General features: G+C 34.3%; 1 protein-coding gene across 2 annotated transcripts in view; it reads right to left on the minus strand.

The window, feature by feature from the left end:
• The window catches only part of caskin1 (CASK interacting protein 1), a 252,122-nt gene that overhangs the window by 68,744 nt on the left and 169,527 nt on the right, over positions 1-13,851 (minus strand). For both annotated transcript variants that reach the window (XM_030141014.1, XM_030141016.1), the window contains exons 7-8: positions 5,615-5,723; positions 2,292-2,400 (exon numbers count right to left, since the gene is read on the minus strand). In XM_030141014.1, the coding sequence (XP_029996874.1) occupies positions 2,292-2,400; positions 5,615-5,723 (218 nt within the window). The remainder of the gene's footprint in view (positions 1-2,291; positions 2,401-5,614; positions 5,724-13,851) is intronic.

Below are 13,851 nucleotides of genomic sequence, written 5' to 3' on the forward strand. Positions count from 1 at the left end.
CGTCAGTCACAGCCTGTAGTTGGTTAGCTTAACTTAGCAGAACATACCTAGCTTGTTCTGTGTAACAGTTACAGTGTACAAAAACAAGATGTTTTTTCTGCATTTGTTTACCTTTTTTTTTTTTTAACTCCTTGTACAAATGAGGCTCGGTGTATTATTAGTTGAAGTTTAGAGTTGCTGGTACGTGGCTTTTGCTAGAAACAGGTCAACTGATTTTCCCTGTTTCTAGTGTTAGGCCTAGCTAGGCTAAATACCTGCTGGCTAACAGCTAGCTAATTAGCTAAGAGTCAGCTTTCTCATTGGATTCTCAGCAAGGAAGTGGATACCTGTATTTACAAAATGTAAAAATAAATAAATAAATAAATAAAATAAACTCTTTCTCAAACTTATACAATTGTTAGAATGTATGTTACAATACAATTTTTTTTGTTATTTTTTTCATATTTTTTGCAGGTGTTTTTTTTTTTTTTTTTTTTTTTTTTAAGTTTCCAGTGTTTGCCCTTGCTAGGCTAACCATCAGGTGGGTAATGAGCTAATTAGCTATATAGCTTCTTGTATTTTTAATATGTAAAAACGCTTTCTTGAATTTGTACAATGGTTGGAATACATGTTACCACAATACTGTTGTTTTGTGTTTGGTTTTTTTTTTCGTATTTTTGAGAGGTATTTATTTATTTATTTATTTATTTATTTTAGCTTCCAGTGTTTGACCTTGCTAGGCTAACCAGCAGGTGGGTAATGAACTAATTAGCCACGTAGCTGTGGACATGAAACGGAAGTCAAGTTTCTCATCCAATTCTGAGCAAGAAAGTGAATTTCTTGTATTTTTTATATGTAAAAACTCTTTTAATTTGTACAATGGTTAAAGTGTATGTTAACACAATATTCAGTTTCTTTTTTTTTTTCATATTTTTGGAAGGTGTTTTTTTTTTTTTTTTTTTTTTAAAAAGCTAACCTAACCATCAGATGGGTGATGAGCTAATTAGCTAAAACAAAGTCTTTCTTTAACTTACAATTACTAGAATTTATGTTACCACAACACTGTTTTGTTTTGTTTTTGTCATGTTTTTGGCAGGTGTTTTTTTTTTAGCTTCCAGTGTTTGACCTTGCTAGGCTAACCATCAGGTAGGTAATGAGCTAATTAGCTACATAGCTGTGGATGTGAAAATGACACCAAATTTCTCATCCAATTCTGAGTAAGAAAATGAATTTCTTGTATTTTTCTTGTATGAATTTCTTGTATTTTTGTATTTTTTTATGTAAAAACCCCTTCTTTAATTTGTACAATGGTTAGAGTGTATGATAACACAGTATTGTTTGTTTGTTTTTTTAGCTTCCAGTGTTTGACCTTGCTAGGCTAACCAGCAGGTGGGTAATGAGCTAATTAGCTATGTAGCTGTGGACGTGAAACGGAAGTAAAATTTCTCATCCAATTCTGAGCAAGAAAGGGAATGAACATGTATTTATAATATGTAAAAACTCCTTCCTTAATTTGTGCAATGGTTAGAATGCATGTTACCACAATATTGTTGTTTTGTGTTTGTTTTTTCATATTTTTGTCGGGTGTTTTTTTTTTTTTTTTTTTTTTTTTTAAGCTTCCAGTGTTTGACTTTGCTAGGCTAATCATCAGGTGGGTGATGAGCTCATTAGCTAAAATAAAGTCTTTAATTTACAATTGCTAGAATTTGTTACCACAATACTGTTGTTTTGTGTTTGTTTTTTTTTAGATTTTTGGTAGGTGGTTTTTTTTGTTTGTTTTTTTTTTTAGCTTCCAATGTTTGACCTTGCTAGGCTAACCATCAGGTGGGTGATGAGCTCATTACCTACATAGCTGTGGACGTGACACTGAAGTCAAATTTCTCATCCAATTCTGAGCAAGAAAGTGAATTTCTTGTATTTTTCATATATAAAAACTCCTTTAATTTTTAAATGGTTAGAGTGTATATTATAAATGCAGGTAACATATATTTCAGGTAGGTGTTTTGCTCTGTTTCCACTGTGTGATCTAACTATTCTTAACCAATGACTGAAGTTGGAAACAGTTTCCTTAGCAAATTCTCAGACTAAAAAAAATCTATTTCTTGTAACTCTGTTAAACATGAACTTTGTTTATTTCTATTTTTAGACAAAGGAATGAAATGAGCTCTTCCTCGTTCTATGTGTGGTTCTTAGTAACTCCCTCTGTCTTTATTTGCCTGTGTGTAAAGACACTAACTGTCTAACGCTGAGCTAAACTCCCATTTCCTCTGACATGCCATTTCTCTGAATTTATTTCCCTCTTTCCTTCATACCTCGTAGCAGCTGTTTGATCTCTCTGCTGGCCTGTGTTGCAGTGAACTGGTAGACGATGTCCAGTGCGGTCTGACTGTAGGTGTTCCTCACTGTGGCGTTGATACCGCTCTGTGGAGAAAGAAAACAAGACGACACGCTCACTTTTTAATGATGCAGAACACAGCTGATTCACTCTGTAGAGAATGCACTTCCACTGCTTTTATATCAACATCCCATAAATGTTTCTGTAGCATGTCGTTAGTCTCATAGCAGAATTGCCTAACTCCTACACAAATGGACAAAAGTATGTGGACATGTTGAATCCAGGTGTTTCTTTTCAAACAGGGGTCTGGGATACAAAACAATAATGACTAATGTCAGAATATAGTTTTATATTATGGGATAAATATCATATTAATTATTAATCCATAAAGACCCAAACATCCACCAGCGTCCTAAACCATCTACTGATCTAAACTGATTGATTCCTGTTGATCCACTAATCCTATCAATACATGTAAATAATTGGTGTGAAATACAGTTCTTCATCTTTTCATGGTCATCAGATATGACCATATTTGGACGTTCAGAGGCTCCGTAGTTACTGTGGAAACACCGTCATCTTCTACAACGTTGATTCACCAGTAAAACCCATGGAGTTGGATCAATGACAGTGGATGGACACACTGGGTTTATGATCAGTTAATGAGAGATTTGACTGAAAAAAATCACTTTTTCTTTAGTTTTCTCAGTTTCTGATATAATAACCCTCAACTTTAATCTGAGCATTAATGAACATTTACATGATCAGTGAATTAACATATAATAAAATACTTGATTTTTACTGAAAAATGTAAAATGCAGAGGATAATATTATAATAAATGGTGATAAATCACTTAAGAAAAGACAAATATAGAGAGAAAATATTTTGGAAGTGCCATCAAAGTAGCACTGGGTCTTTAAAAGTTAATATTTATGTTTCTGTGTCCGATCCTCGTGAACAGGACATCTTACAGCTGTAGACATGATGTGTCCATATAGTTTAGAAATATCAATATTTTCAAAGTTTAATGGTAGATTTTTCTTCCTCAGTCGGATGTGATGAAAGTAATGGTTAGTTGTGGTAGAAAATTATTATTTACAGTCAGAGCAGGAAAAATTATTGTAGAAATTTAGAGGAAGAACACTTAAAATCAGTCGTGGATTAAAAAAAAATCAATGTTGAGAAAAATTGAGTAATAACCATCTCTGCAGCATTTTGGAAACAAAGATTAACAATTCAAACCAAACTAACCAATGCAATGATATTGATCCCAGTATAAAACTATATTCTGACATTAGTCATTATTGTTTTGGATCCCAGACCCCTGTTAGAAAAGAAACACCTGGATTCAATGTGTCCACATACTTTTGTCCATTTGTGGATGACTTGGGCAATTATGCTATGAGACTAACGATATTCCAGTGACTTTCTCACAACAAAATTCTAAACAGTTACTCAGCTGAAAAATAATTGGGATGGGATAATTTGCCATCACAGTTTCAGCAGAAAATCCTCCCTGGCTCCTTGCTCCCTGTAGCTTTTCTGCTAATTATATCCTCCTCTTAGTTTTCAGCTTACATAGCCACAAGCTGATGCACAATATCACATTAAAATCTGTTGAATCAAATGTAGGCCAACGTAACAAAGATGAATTCAGTCCGAAGACGCTTCAGGGTGAAGCCTCATAACCTTTCACAGCCGGGGATCTAAATGACAAAGTTAGTTTCTCATGCTGGGATACACACACACACAGTCATTAAAACATATTGCCATGCTTGTTTTCCTAAAACCCCGGGGCATTTGAACGTCGCCGGCACAAATGGATAATTTGCATCATGTCCCTCATATGCTTTCTTGCATCGCAGTTTCATAACCGTGCCTTAATGTTATTGTGTGGAGACAACGGGATTTTCCAAAGTGTTTCGTAAAAAGGGCAACTATCTGAAATACAGTCGTGGAAAAAATTATTCGACCATCAAAAGTCATCAAACACAATGGTTATGCATCCAGTACTAACTCCTGTGTGTGTCATGTGACCAAAACAGACAGAAAAGAAAACATGGAATGAATAAAAGCACTGTTTTTATCAGTACAATGACACAGATATTGATGGAAGAACTGAAGTGATTTTGGTTTTTATCAAGAAAACATGTTAAATGGATAGATATCAGCTCTGAAATTAAACTACTATGAGCTATTTTTGTTGTTATCATTATATTTGTCCAAACAAATGGACCTTTAGTTGGACCAGGCATTAAAATGAACAAGAAACTGAAGAAAACAAGGGTGGTCTAATAATTTTTTCCACGACTGTACATTGTTTTTGCCTTGAGTCTTTTGTGTCATTTACATGTTATTTTTCTGACATTGAGCTCATCCTGTTTCGTCTTTTACATCATATTCATCCTGTTGTGTATTCTATGTCAGTTATGTTTCACTTTGTCTTCAGCAAATAGTTTCAAACTCAGTGGATTCTTCAACTTTCACTCAAGACCAAAAATGAGCCTTTAAACTTGAAATATTGCTTTGACATTTGCCTTGATACTTATTGACATAAATCACAATAACATATGGTTGCGGAAAAAATTCTTAGACCATCAAAAGTCATAAAAACAATGGTTATGCAATCCAGTACTAACTCCTGTGTGTGTCATGTGACTGAAACAGACAGAAAAGAAAACATGGAATGAATAAAAGCACTGTTTTTATCAGTACAATGACACAGATATTGATGGAAGAACTGAAGTGATTTTGGTTTTTATCAAGAAAACATGTTAAATGGATAGATATCAGCTCTGAAATTAAACTGCTATGAGCTATTTTTGTTGTTATCATTATATTTGTCCAAACAAATGGACCTTCAGTTGTACCAGGCATTAAAATGAACAAAAAATTGAAGAAAACAAGGGTGGTCTAATAATTTTTTTTCATTTGTCATGCTGAGATGGAGTTAAATTCAACAGAAGACCGGCTCTGAAAGGTTTCATTCTTCTCATTAAACTCTTAAACCTCCTAAGATCCAGGAAATGTCAGCAAAGTACAAGCTTTTTTTTTTTTTTTTATTAAATAAGTGCCTATATTGGAAACATCATGATGCAACAGTTTTTTCAGATGCAGTTTTTAAATTTTTTTATGGAATGTCCTTTGTGGTGGACAGTTTTCTTTTCTTTCTTTTTTTTTTGTATAAAGTTGTGAAACTCTTGTCCACAAATGTGGACAGAAAACCCACAGCTGGGTCTGAGGAGGTTAAAGTGAACCAAAGGCTGAGTCAGAGGTCAGTTTGCCAGAGTTCCACTTACCTCCAGCAGGAGTCTCACTGCCTCGGTCTTGCCGCAGAGGGCAGCTTCATGCAGGGCAGTGCCCGCTTTGGTCTGTCTGTTGATGTCGATACCAGCCTGGATCAGCAGCCTGGAAATAAAACAGCAGGACAGTGAGGCGTCAAAAGAGGAAATGAAGAACGAGGGGTAAAGAAGGAGAAGAAAAAAATGAACACTGAATATAACCACGAGAGAAATTCCACTCTATTTAAAGTTTCAGATGGTTTTAGTATTTATTTTTATCAGCCTTTAATGAGTCAAGAAATCTCATATAAGTGTCTATTCATGCATCTGTGTGCAATTATATTATCTATGATAAGAGTCTTACTCTTGGACAGGAAAAACAATACATACAAATATAAGAAAAAAAGGTTAAAGACAGACTAAACAAAAGGTATTAAGAGTCATTCAGCTTTTACTTTATTAGTGTTTAACATCATTATGTGTCCTGACTATACAATAGATCACAGCAGGACTGACTTTTTTTGACAAAAAATGACAAAACAGCATTTATTCATAAAGTACTAGATGTAGATTTTATTTATCATCATTCATATTAACCCTTTCATGTATAGTGGTCACTCCAGTGGACAGTTCTTCTACAGCTGTTCTCTTGTATATTCATGGGTTTTGTTGTTTTAGTTCCATATAACCAACACAGTGGACACTTATGCATCTTCTCATAAACTCCAATTCATACCATTATTGTAACTTTGCTGTTCTTGATTGGTTCTTGAGTAGAAATCAATTGTTAATATTTATTTTTTGCATATTATCTCCATTAAGTGAGTAATAACTAGTATTAAGAATATGTTAAAATGTGAGAAAACATCAGATTAGCTGCATTAAACATGGTTTCATTTCACTGTTTTCATATCACTTTATGATATTGGGTTTTAAATACATGTTTCTTTGCTTCAAGAATAAAATTCATGGTGTAGCTGAGTGGACATTTTTGTAACTCCATGAAAAACAGGTTGATTTAAAAAAATAATAATAATAAAAAATTCAATCACATTGTTTTTTTTTCATGCCTAAAGAGGAATAAAAACACTCAGGAAAAAAAATCTTGATTAAGGTTCTCATAATTCATGCATGAAAGGGTTAATAATAATATTAACTAGAAAAGTACTCAGAGAGCGCAGACTTCTGCCAAGGGAGGTCACGCCCCCCCCCCCCCATCACCACCAAAATGTCATCATTTGTTCCTTGTGCCAGGATCAACATTTCCTGAAAATTCCATCAAACCCCCCCCCCCCATAGAAGACTGATAGACCTGATGAACATGAACACTACGGCCTATGTCTAAGAGAAGGAGAAATGAAACCAGATGTTTCTTTTTAAGGTTCACCGTCTCATATTTAATAACATCTTCCCCTTGACTGAGCTTTTATTTATTGTTATTCATATGAGTGAGAATAATGCATGAATTATACATCCATACCAGCCTGCTTTTACACATGATCACACAACAGTGAAGGGATAGAAAATTAAAACACTTGACAACAAAATCACACATTTTCAATATTTTAGAGAAAGTCCAAAAATGCTGCATGTTTTTAAGGGAACTCATGTTTCATTAGTCGCTTTCCATTGGACATATCTGCAAAACTTTACTGATATTTACTGAATGTCGAAAAAACAGAAGTGCGTAATGTCCGTTTTAAATCACAAATGCGATGATTTGTTTATTTATTATCGTAAGACGTCATGAGAAGTCATTCCATAAACACGGTGACGAACATAAATATGACGTTGATTTACAGATATATATAGTACTCTATACTCTGTAGCAGAGGTGTCAGATATGCAGCCCGGGGGCCAAAACCAGCCCACCAAAAGGTCCAATCTGGCCCACAGGATGAATTTGAGAAGTGCAAAAATTACACTGAAAATATTAACAATCAAGAGTGTCGAACTCATTTTAGTTCAGGAGCCACATTCACATCAGTATGATCTGAAGTAAATAATAGCATAACCTATAAATAATGACAGCTCCATTTTTCTAGGTTCTAGTACTGGACTTTGTCTTCTGAAGCAAAACTAGTCCAGTTGAAACTCGAAGAACTACCAAGAAGAACAATGACCTGGACAAATGAGAAACTGAGTGAGAAATTGTTCTTATTTTAGTTCCAAACTCCAAAATTTGAACAAATATTACAGCTGTTGCTACATGTTTGTGTAGCATTGTTTGTGATGCACATGTACAAATGATAAGTTGATGCAGAATATTGTTAAAACTGCACTTATTTGAATTTTTATTTCCTTTTTTTTTTTTTTTTTTTTTTTTTTTTTTTTACACAATTTCATGTTTTCTTAGGTTATTCACATTTTTTGTGAAAGGATAGTTTGTAAATGTAAATATTTTCAAAATTGAATGTTTTTTATTGCACTAAAACAAACAGAAAAAGTTGTCATTATTTATAGGTTATGACTCTATTACCTAACTGGTCTGGCCCGCTTGAGATCAGATTAGACTGAATGTGGCCCCTGGAAGAAATGAGTTGGACCCCCCCTCCTCTATAGGGGTACTAAATACTACTGTACTAAATTGTAAAATGATTTGGGTTTCCTCCTGTTTCCACACATACCACACCATTTTTGTTTTAAAACTCTTCTTCATTTTTTTTTTTTTTTTTTCACTTGACTCTAGTTCCTCAAAAAGGACTTTCCATTACAGATTTGTGTGATATACAAATATTACAATGCCCAAAAAACCACCTCTTGCAGGAGCAAAAATCTGTTCATCAAAAAATGAGAGTTTTGGTGAAATTGTTGTTTTTCCATTTGGCAAATTTTTATGCACAAGTTATATTTGTGCAATTTGAGGGTCAATGGAAAAGCAACTATTGAGAAGAGTTAAGCTGCCCCTGGATCCACCGTAGTTCCTGTACATTTTCACAGACTTACTGCACAGCTACAGTAGTACTGAGTGGAGCTTAATAACAGGAAGTGTAGACAATATTTTAGAACAGGGGTCTCAAACTCATTTTCTTTCAGGGGCCACATTTAGTCCGATTTGATCTCAAGTGAGTTGGACCAGTAAAATAATAGCATAATAACCTACAAATAATAACAACTCCAAATTTTTGTCTTTGTTTTAGTGCAAAAACAAAAAAAAAAACTCCCATTAAATTATGACAATAGTTACTTTTATGAACTATCCAAACAAAAAAGATGTGAATAACCTGAAAAAAAAATTAATTTATGAAGAAAAATATGTAAGTGTAATTTTAACAATATTATTCCTCAACTTCTCATTAGTCCATGTGCATTCTGGATCAGATCTACAAAGACACTAAACACTGAGGAACAGGAAGAAAAGAGTTCAAATTGTGCTTAATTTTCTTTAGACATTTCAGGTTGTTCATATTTGTTCAGGTTATTCACATTCTATTGTTACAGGATAGTTTGTAAATGTGAATATTTTCATAATTTAATGTTATTTTTTTGTACTTTGAAGTTGTCATTATTTATAGGCATAATGTAATATTATTTTTTCACATCAAACCGAGAGGAAAATATGGAGTTGTTACTTGTTGTAGGTTATTCTGCTAATATTTGACTGTAGATCATATTGGTCTGTATGTGCAACCTGAACTAAAATGAGTTCCACAGCCTTGATTGTGGAATTTTTGCACTTTGCAAATTTATCCCACAGGCCGGACTGGAACCTTTGGTGGGACGCATTTGGCCCCCGGGCCGCAGGTTTGAGACCCCTGTTTTAGAAAGTGTCAAGTCATGAGGCTGAAAGAGGAACTGTAGAACATAACTGCCAAACTCATTTAGTTACGGTGAACTTCTACTGAATTTGCCTCAGTGTGTGTGTGTGTGTGTGTGTGTGTGTGTGTGTGTGTGTGTTCATCAGACTACTGCCCATGATTCCTAATGAACCTCATTTATCAGCGTCACTCTTCTCTATCAGCTATGACAGGGTCTGTTCCCTCTCTCTTTAATTCTCTCTTCTCTCTTTTATCTTGCCTCTTACACTCCTCTCTTGTTTTCCTGCGTCTCTCCTTCTTTCCCTTCTGTTTACGTCTGCCAGGTCATCACATTTCCTCACACACATTCAGCTCTGAGTTATTTCAAAGCGCTGGAAAGTTATACGAGTCTACGACTACGTTCAGACAGCAGGTCTTAATAACAATTCCGATTTTTTCATGTGCTTAAATGTGACTTCGTAGACTGTGTAGGTGTATGTACAGGAAAGGAAACTGAGAGCCATAGAAGTGAGGAGGGTGGGATGGGAGAAGTTCATGTAATATTTTGTTTGATTTTCATTTTTATTATTTTTATTTATTTATTTCTTCTTTTTTTCTTCTGGTGTTTAAAAATCATCCCTGTGTGGTGTATCTGTAAGTTTGTACTTTTGTGTGTGTTCCTTCTGTGAAATGTGCCTTATCTCACTGTAACGCACTGTAGGCGTTTGTTAAACACCATAAATATCCTGTAATAACCTCTGCTAATAAAAACAAATCTTACAAAAAAAAAAAAGCGACTTTGATCAGTTTTGAGTCTGAAGTGAATGTGACCTTGAAGTGACCCACATGCACAAAAGAAGTCCTGACGAAATATGTGACCACGCAGACACACACTGTGTTTACAGAAGTAACACTCCTGAGACGCAGAATTTTGATGTTTGTCGCATTTCAATGAGGTAAAGATCGGATAAATGGATTAGTGCTGTTCAGACTGTCTTTAACAGATCAGATTAGGGGTGTAAGAAAATATCTGTTCTGCAATATATCGCAATGTTTCATTTCGATTTTAAAAAGTACTGTATCGATATTTTTAGGTATTTATTCAAATGCAGATATTGTGGAGGTTCATTTTTGTTTTTTTGTTTTTTATTATTTAACACTCTTTTATTAAATAATGTTAGTTCCTTTGTTGGGATTGAACTAAAATACTGTTCTGATGTTAGTTCTGAACTAATAGAATATGCACATTTGAACAGGATCTGAAACTGTAACGTCTGTAAAATATAATTTCAGTTTGAACACAGGAACATTTTGTGATATAGCATCAGATCCTGTTGGGATCAAATAAAAATGTGTTTAGTATTTGTGCAGATTTCTAGTGTAATTCAATTATTCAAGGAGATAATCATTAAAAAAAAAAAAAAAAATGCCTTTTTAACAGTATCGTGATATATCGTATTGTGATCCTAGTATTGTGATTTGTATTGTATCACCAGATTCTTGCCGATACACAGCCCTAGATCAGATCCAGGTCACATATGGGTAAAAACATGGTATTTGGACCACATTTACCTGCAGTCTGAACGGGGCCTAAATGAAGCTCACGGTGTCTTTACTGGTCCTACTGGGATCATTCATCTCCTGCTTTGTGACGAACACTGACATCACTGCAGTTAACTAAAGGCACTCTGCCATGTTGCCATTTTGCAAAAATACAAACAAAAAAGAGCTGCGCGCTCCCACTGAGAGGAGATGAAAATAAGTTGCCATGTGTGACAGGGCCGTGCAGAAGCCCAGCCTGTCACTGACACAGGCTGTTCTGTGGGACTGATGCACTGATGCTGCTCTCACTGTACGGCAGCACACTGGCCTCATTATTTCTACACTATATTAGTTCACACTGTTCCCCTGCGGTGACCAACATCTGCTTTTACCACTGAGCTAAGTGGGACATTTACCGTAAACTGTGATCTTACATCACATCTTTACATTATCTCTTTTTTTGTAATTTAACCCTTTCATGCATAGTGGTCACTCCAGTGGACAGTTACTCTACAGCGTTACTCTTGTATATTCATGGGTTTTGTTGTTTTAGTTCCATATTAGCCAACACAGTGGACACTAATGCACCATCTCATAAACTGCAATTCATACCATTATTGTAACTTTGCTGTTCTAGATGGGTTCTTGAGTGGAAATCAATTGTTAATATTTATTTTTTGCATATTATTTCCATGAAGTGACTAATAACTAGTATTAGAATATGTTAAAATGTGAGAAAACATCAGATTCGCTGCATTAAACATGGTTTCATTTCACTGTTTTCATATCACTTTATGATATTGGGTTTTAAATACATGTTTCTTTGCTTCAAGGATAAAATTCATGGTGTAGCTGAGTGGACATTTTTGTAACTCCATGAAAAACAGGTTGATTTAAAAAAAAAAAAAATTCAATCACATTGTTTTGTTTTTCATGCTTGAAGAGGAATAAAAACACTCAGGAAAAAAAATCTTGATTAAGGTTCTCATAATTCATGCATGAAAGGGTTAATAACTGATTTATTCTTTATATGGACTGTATACATCAGCTGATTAACCAAGTCATGCAAAATTAAGGTTGGACGATATAAACTCAGCGTCTTCCTACACCTTTTAGGACATAAAGTATCGTTAAAGAGACACGATGAGGTAATTATACATTGTGTGACACTAGTTTTTCTTTTTTGGTTGATTTATTTTCATTTATTGGATGGTTCTGTTTAAACTGGTAATTTATTTTGCCTACTATGTTTGAAATAAAGTCTATCTATCTATCTATCTATCTATCTATCTATCTATCTATCTATCTATCTATCTATCTATCTATCTATCTATCTATCGTTCTATCTATCGTTCTATCTATCGTTCTATCTATCGTTCTATCTATCGTTCTATCGTTCTATCGTTCTATCGTTCTATCTATCGTTCTATCTATCGTTCTATCTATCGTTCTATCTATCTATCTATCTATCTATCTATCTATCTATCTATCTATCTATCTATCTATCTATCTATCTATCGTTCTATCGTTCTATCGTTCTATCGTTCTATCTATCGTTCTATCGTTCTATCGTTCTATCTATCGTTCTATCTATCGTTCTATCTATCGTTCTATCATTCTATCTATCTATCTATCTATCTATCTATCTATCTATCTATCTATCGTTCTATCGTTCTATCGTTCTATCGTTCTATCTATCGTTCTATCGTTCTATCTATCGTTCTATCGTTCTATCGTTCTATCTATCGTTCTATCTATCGTTCTATCTATCGTTCTATCATTCTATCTATCTATCTATCTATCTATCTATCTATCTATCTATCTATCTATCTATCTATCTATCTATCTATCTATCTATCGTTCTATCGTTCTATCGTTCTATCTATCGTTCTATCGTTCTATCGTTCTATCTATCGTTCTATCTATCGTTCTATCTATCGTTCTATCATTCTATCTATCTATCTATCTATCTATCTATCTATCTATCTATCTATCTATCTATCGTTCTATCTATCGTTCTATCGTTCTATCTATCGTTCTATCGTTCTATCGTTCTATCTATCGTTCTATCTATCGTTCTATCATTCTATCTATCTATCTATCTATCTATCTATCTATCTATCTATCTATCTATCTATCTATCTATCTATCTATCTATCTATCTATCTATCTATCGTTCTATCGTTCTATCTATCGTTCTATCGTTCTATCGTTCTATCTATCGTTCTATCTATCGTTCTATCTATCGTTCTATCATTCTATCTATCTATCTATCTATCTATCTATCTATCTATCTATCTATCTATCGTTCTATCTATCGTTCTATCGTTCTATCTATCGTTCTATCGTTCTATCGTTCTATCTATCGTTCTATCTATCGTTCTATCATTCTATCTATCTATCTATCTATCTATCTATCTATCTATCTATCTATCTATCTATCTATCTATCTATCTATCTATCTATCTATCTATCTCTCTCTCTATTGTTGTGGATAAAATACTCTGCTCATTCGTCCTCAGAATAATAAAATGCTCATTAGACGATCAGTGTCTTTCTGTGTATTTTAATTGAAGCTTAAAGGTACAGGTCGTACAGAGTCAACACTCTCTGCATGAGTGGACAAAGATTACAGTCGGTCATTGTCTCTTATATGAAAACTAATAAAAAAAAAGTTGTTCCAGTCTGGAATGTCTGGGAGCACAGGAGGAGGTGCAGTGAACATGATAAATGTCTGTGAGAAAAGCCCCCTCCTCCACACAGGTGTCCGTGTGTCCTTGATCATTCGACTAAACACAAAGCTGACTTTACGTGCACAGATTCAGACCTGTGATGAAAACAGGTAAGTGCACTACATCGTCAGCAGGGAGCGATTCTGGACACAGTGTGGATATAACCCTCAGGAAAAATGTCCTGCAGCAATCCTTAAATAACAGTTTGTGTTTGTTAGTATCGTCTCTGAGTTAACCCTTTAAC

This window comes from Sphaeramia orbicularis, chromosome 8 (assembly GCF_902148855.1).
Source record: "Sphaeramia orbicularis chromosome 8, fSphaOr1.1, whole genome shotgun sequence".
NCBI lineage: Eukaryota > Metazoa > Chordata > Actinopteri > Kurtiformes > Apogonidae > Sphaeramia > Sphaeramia orbicularis.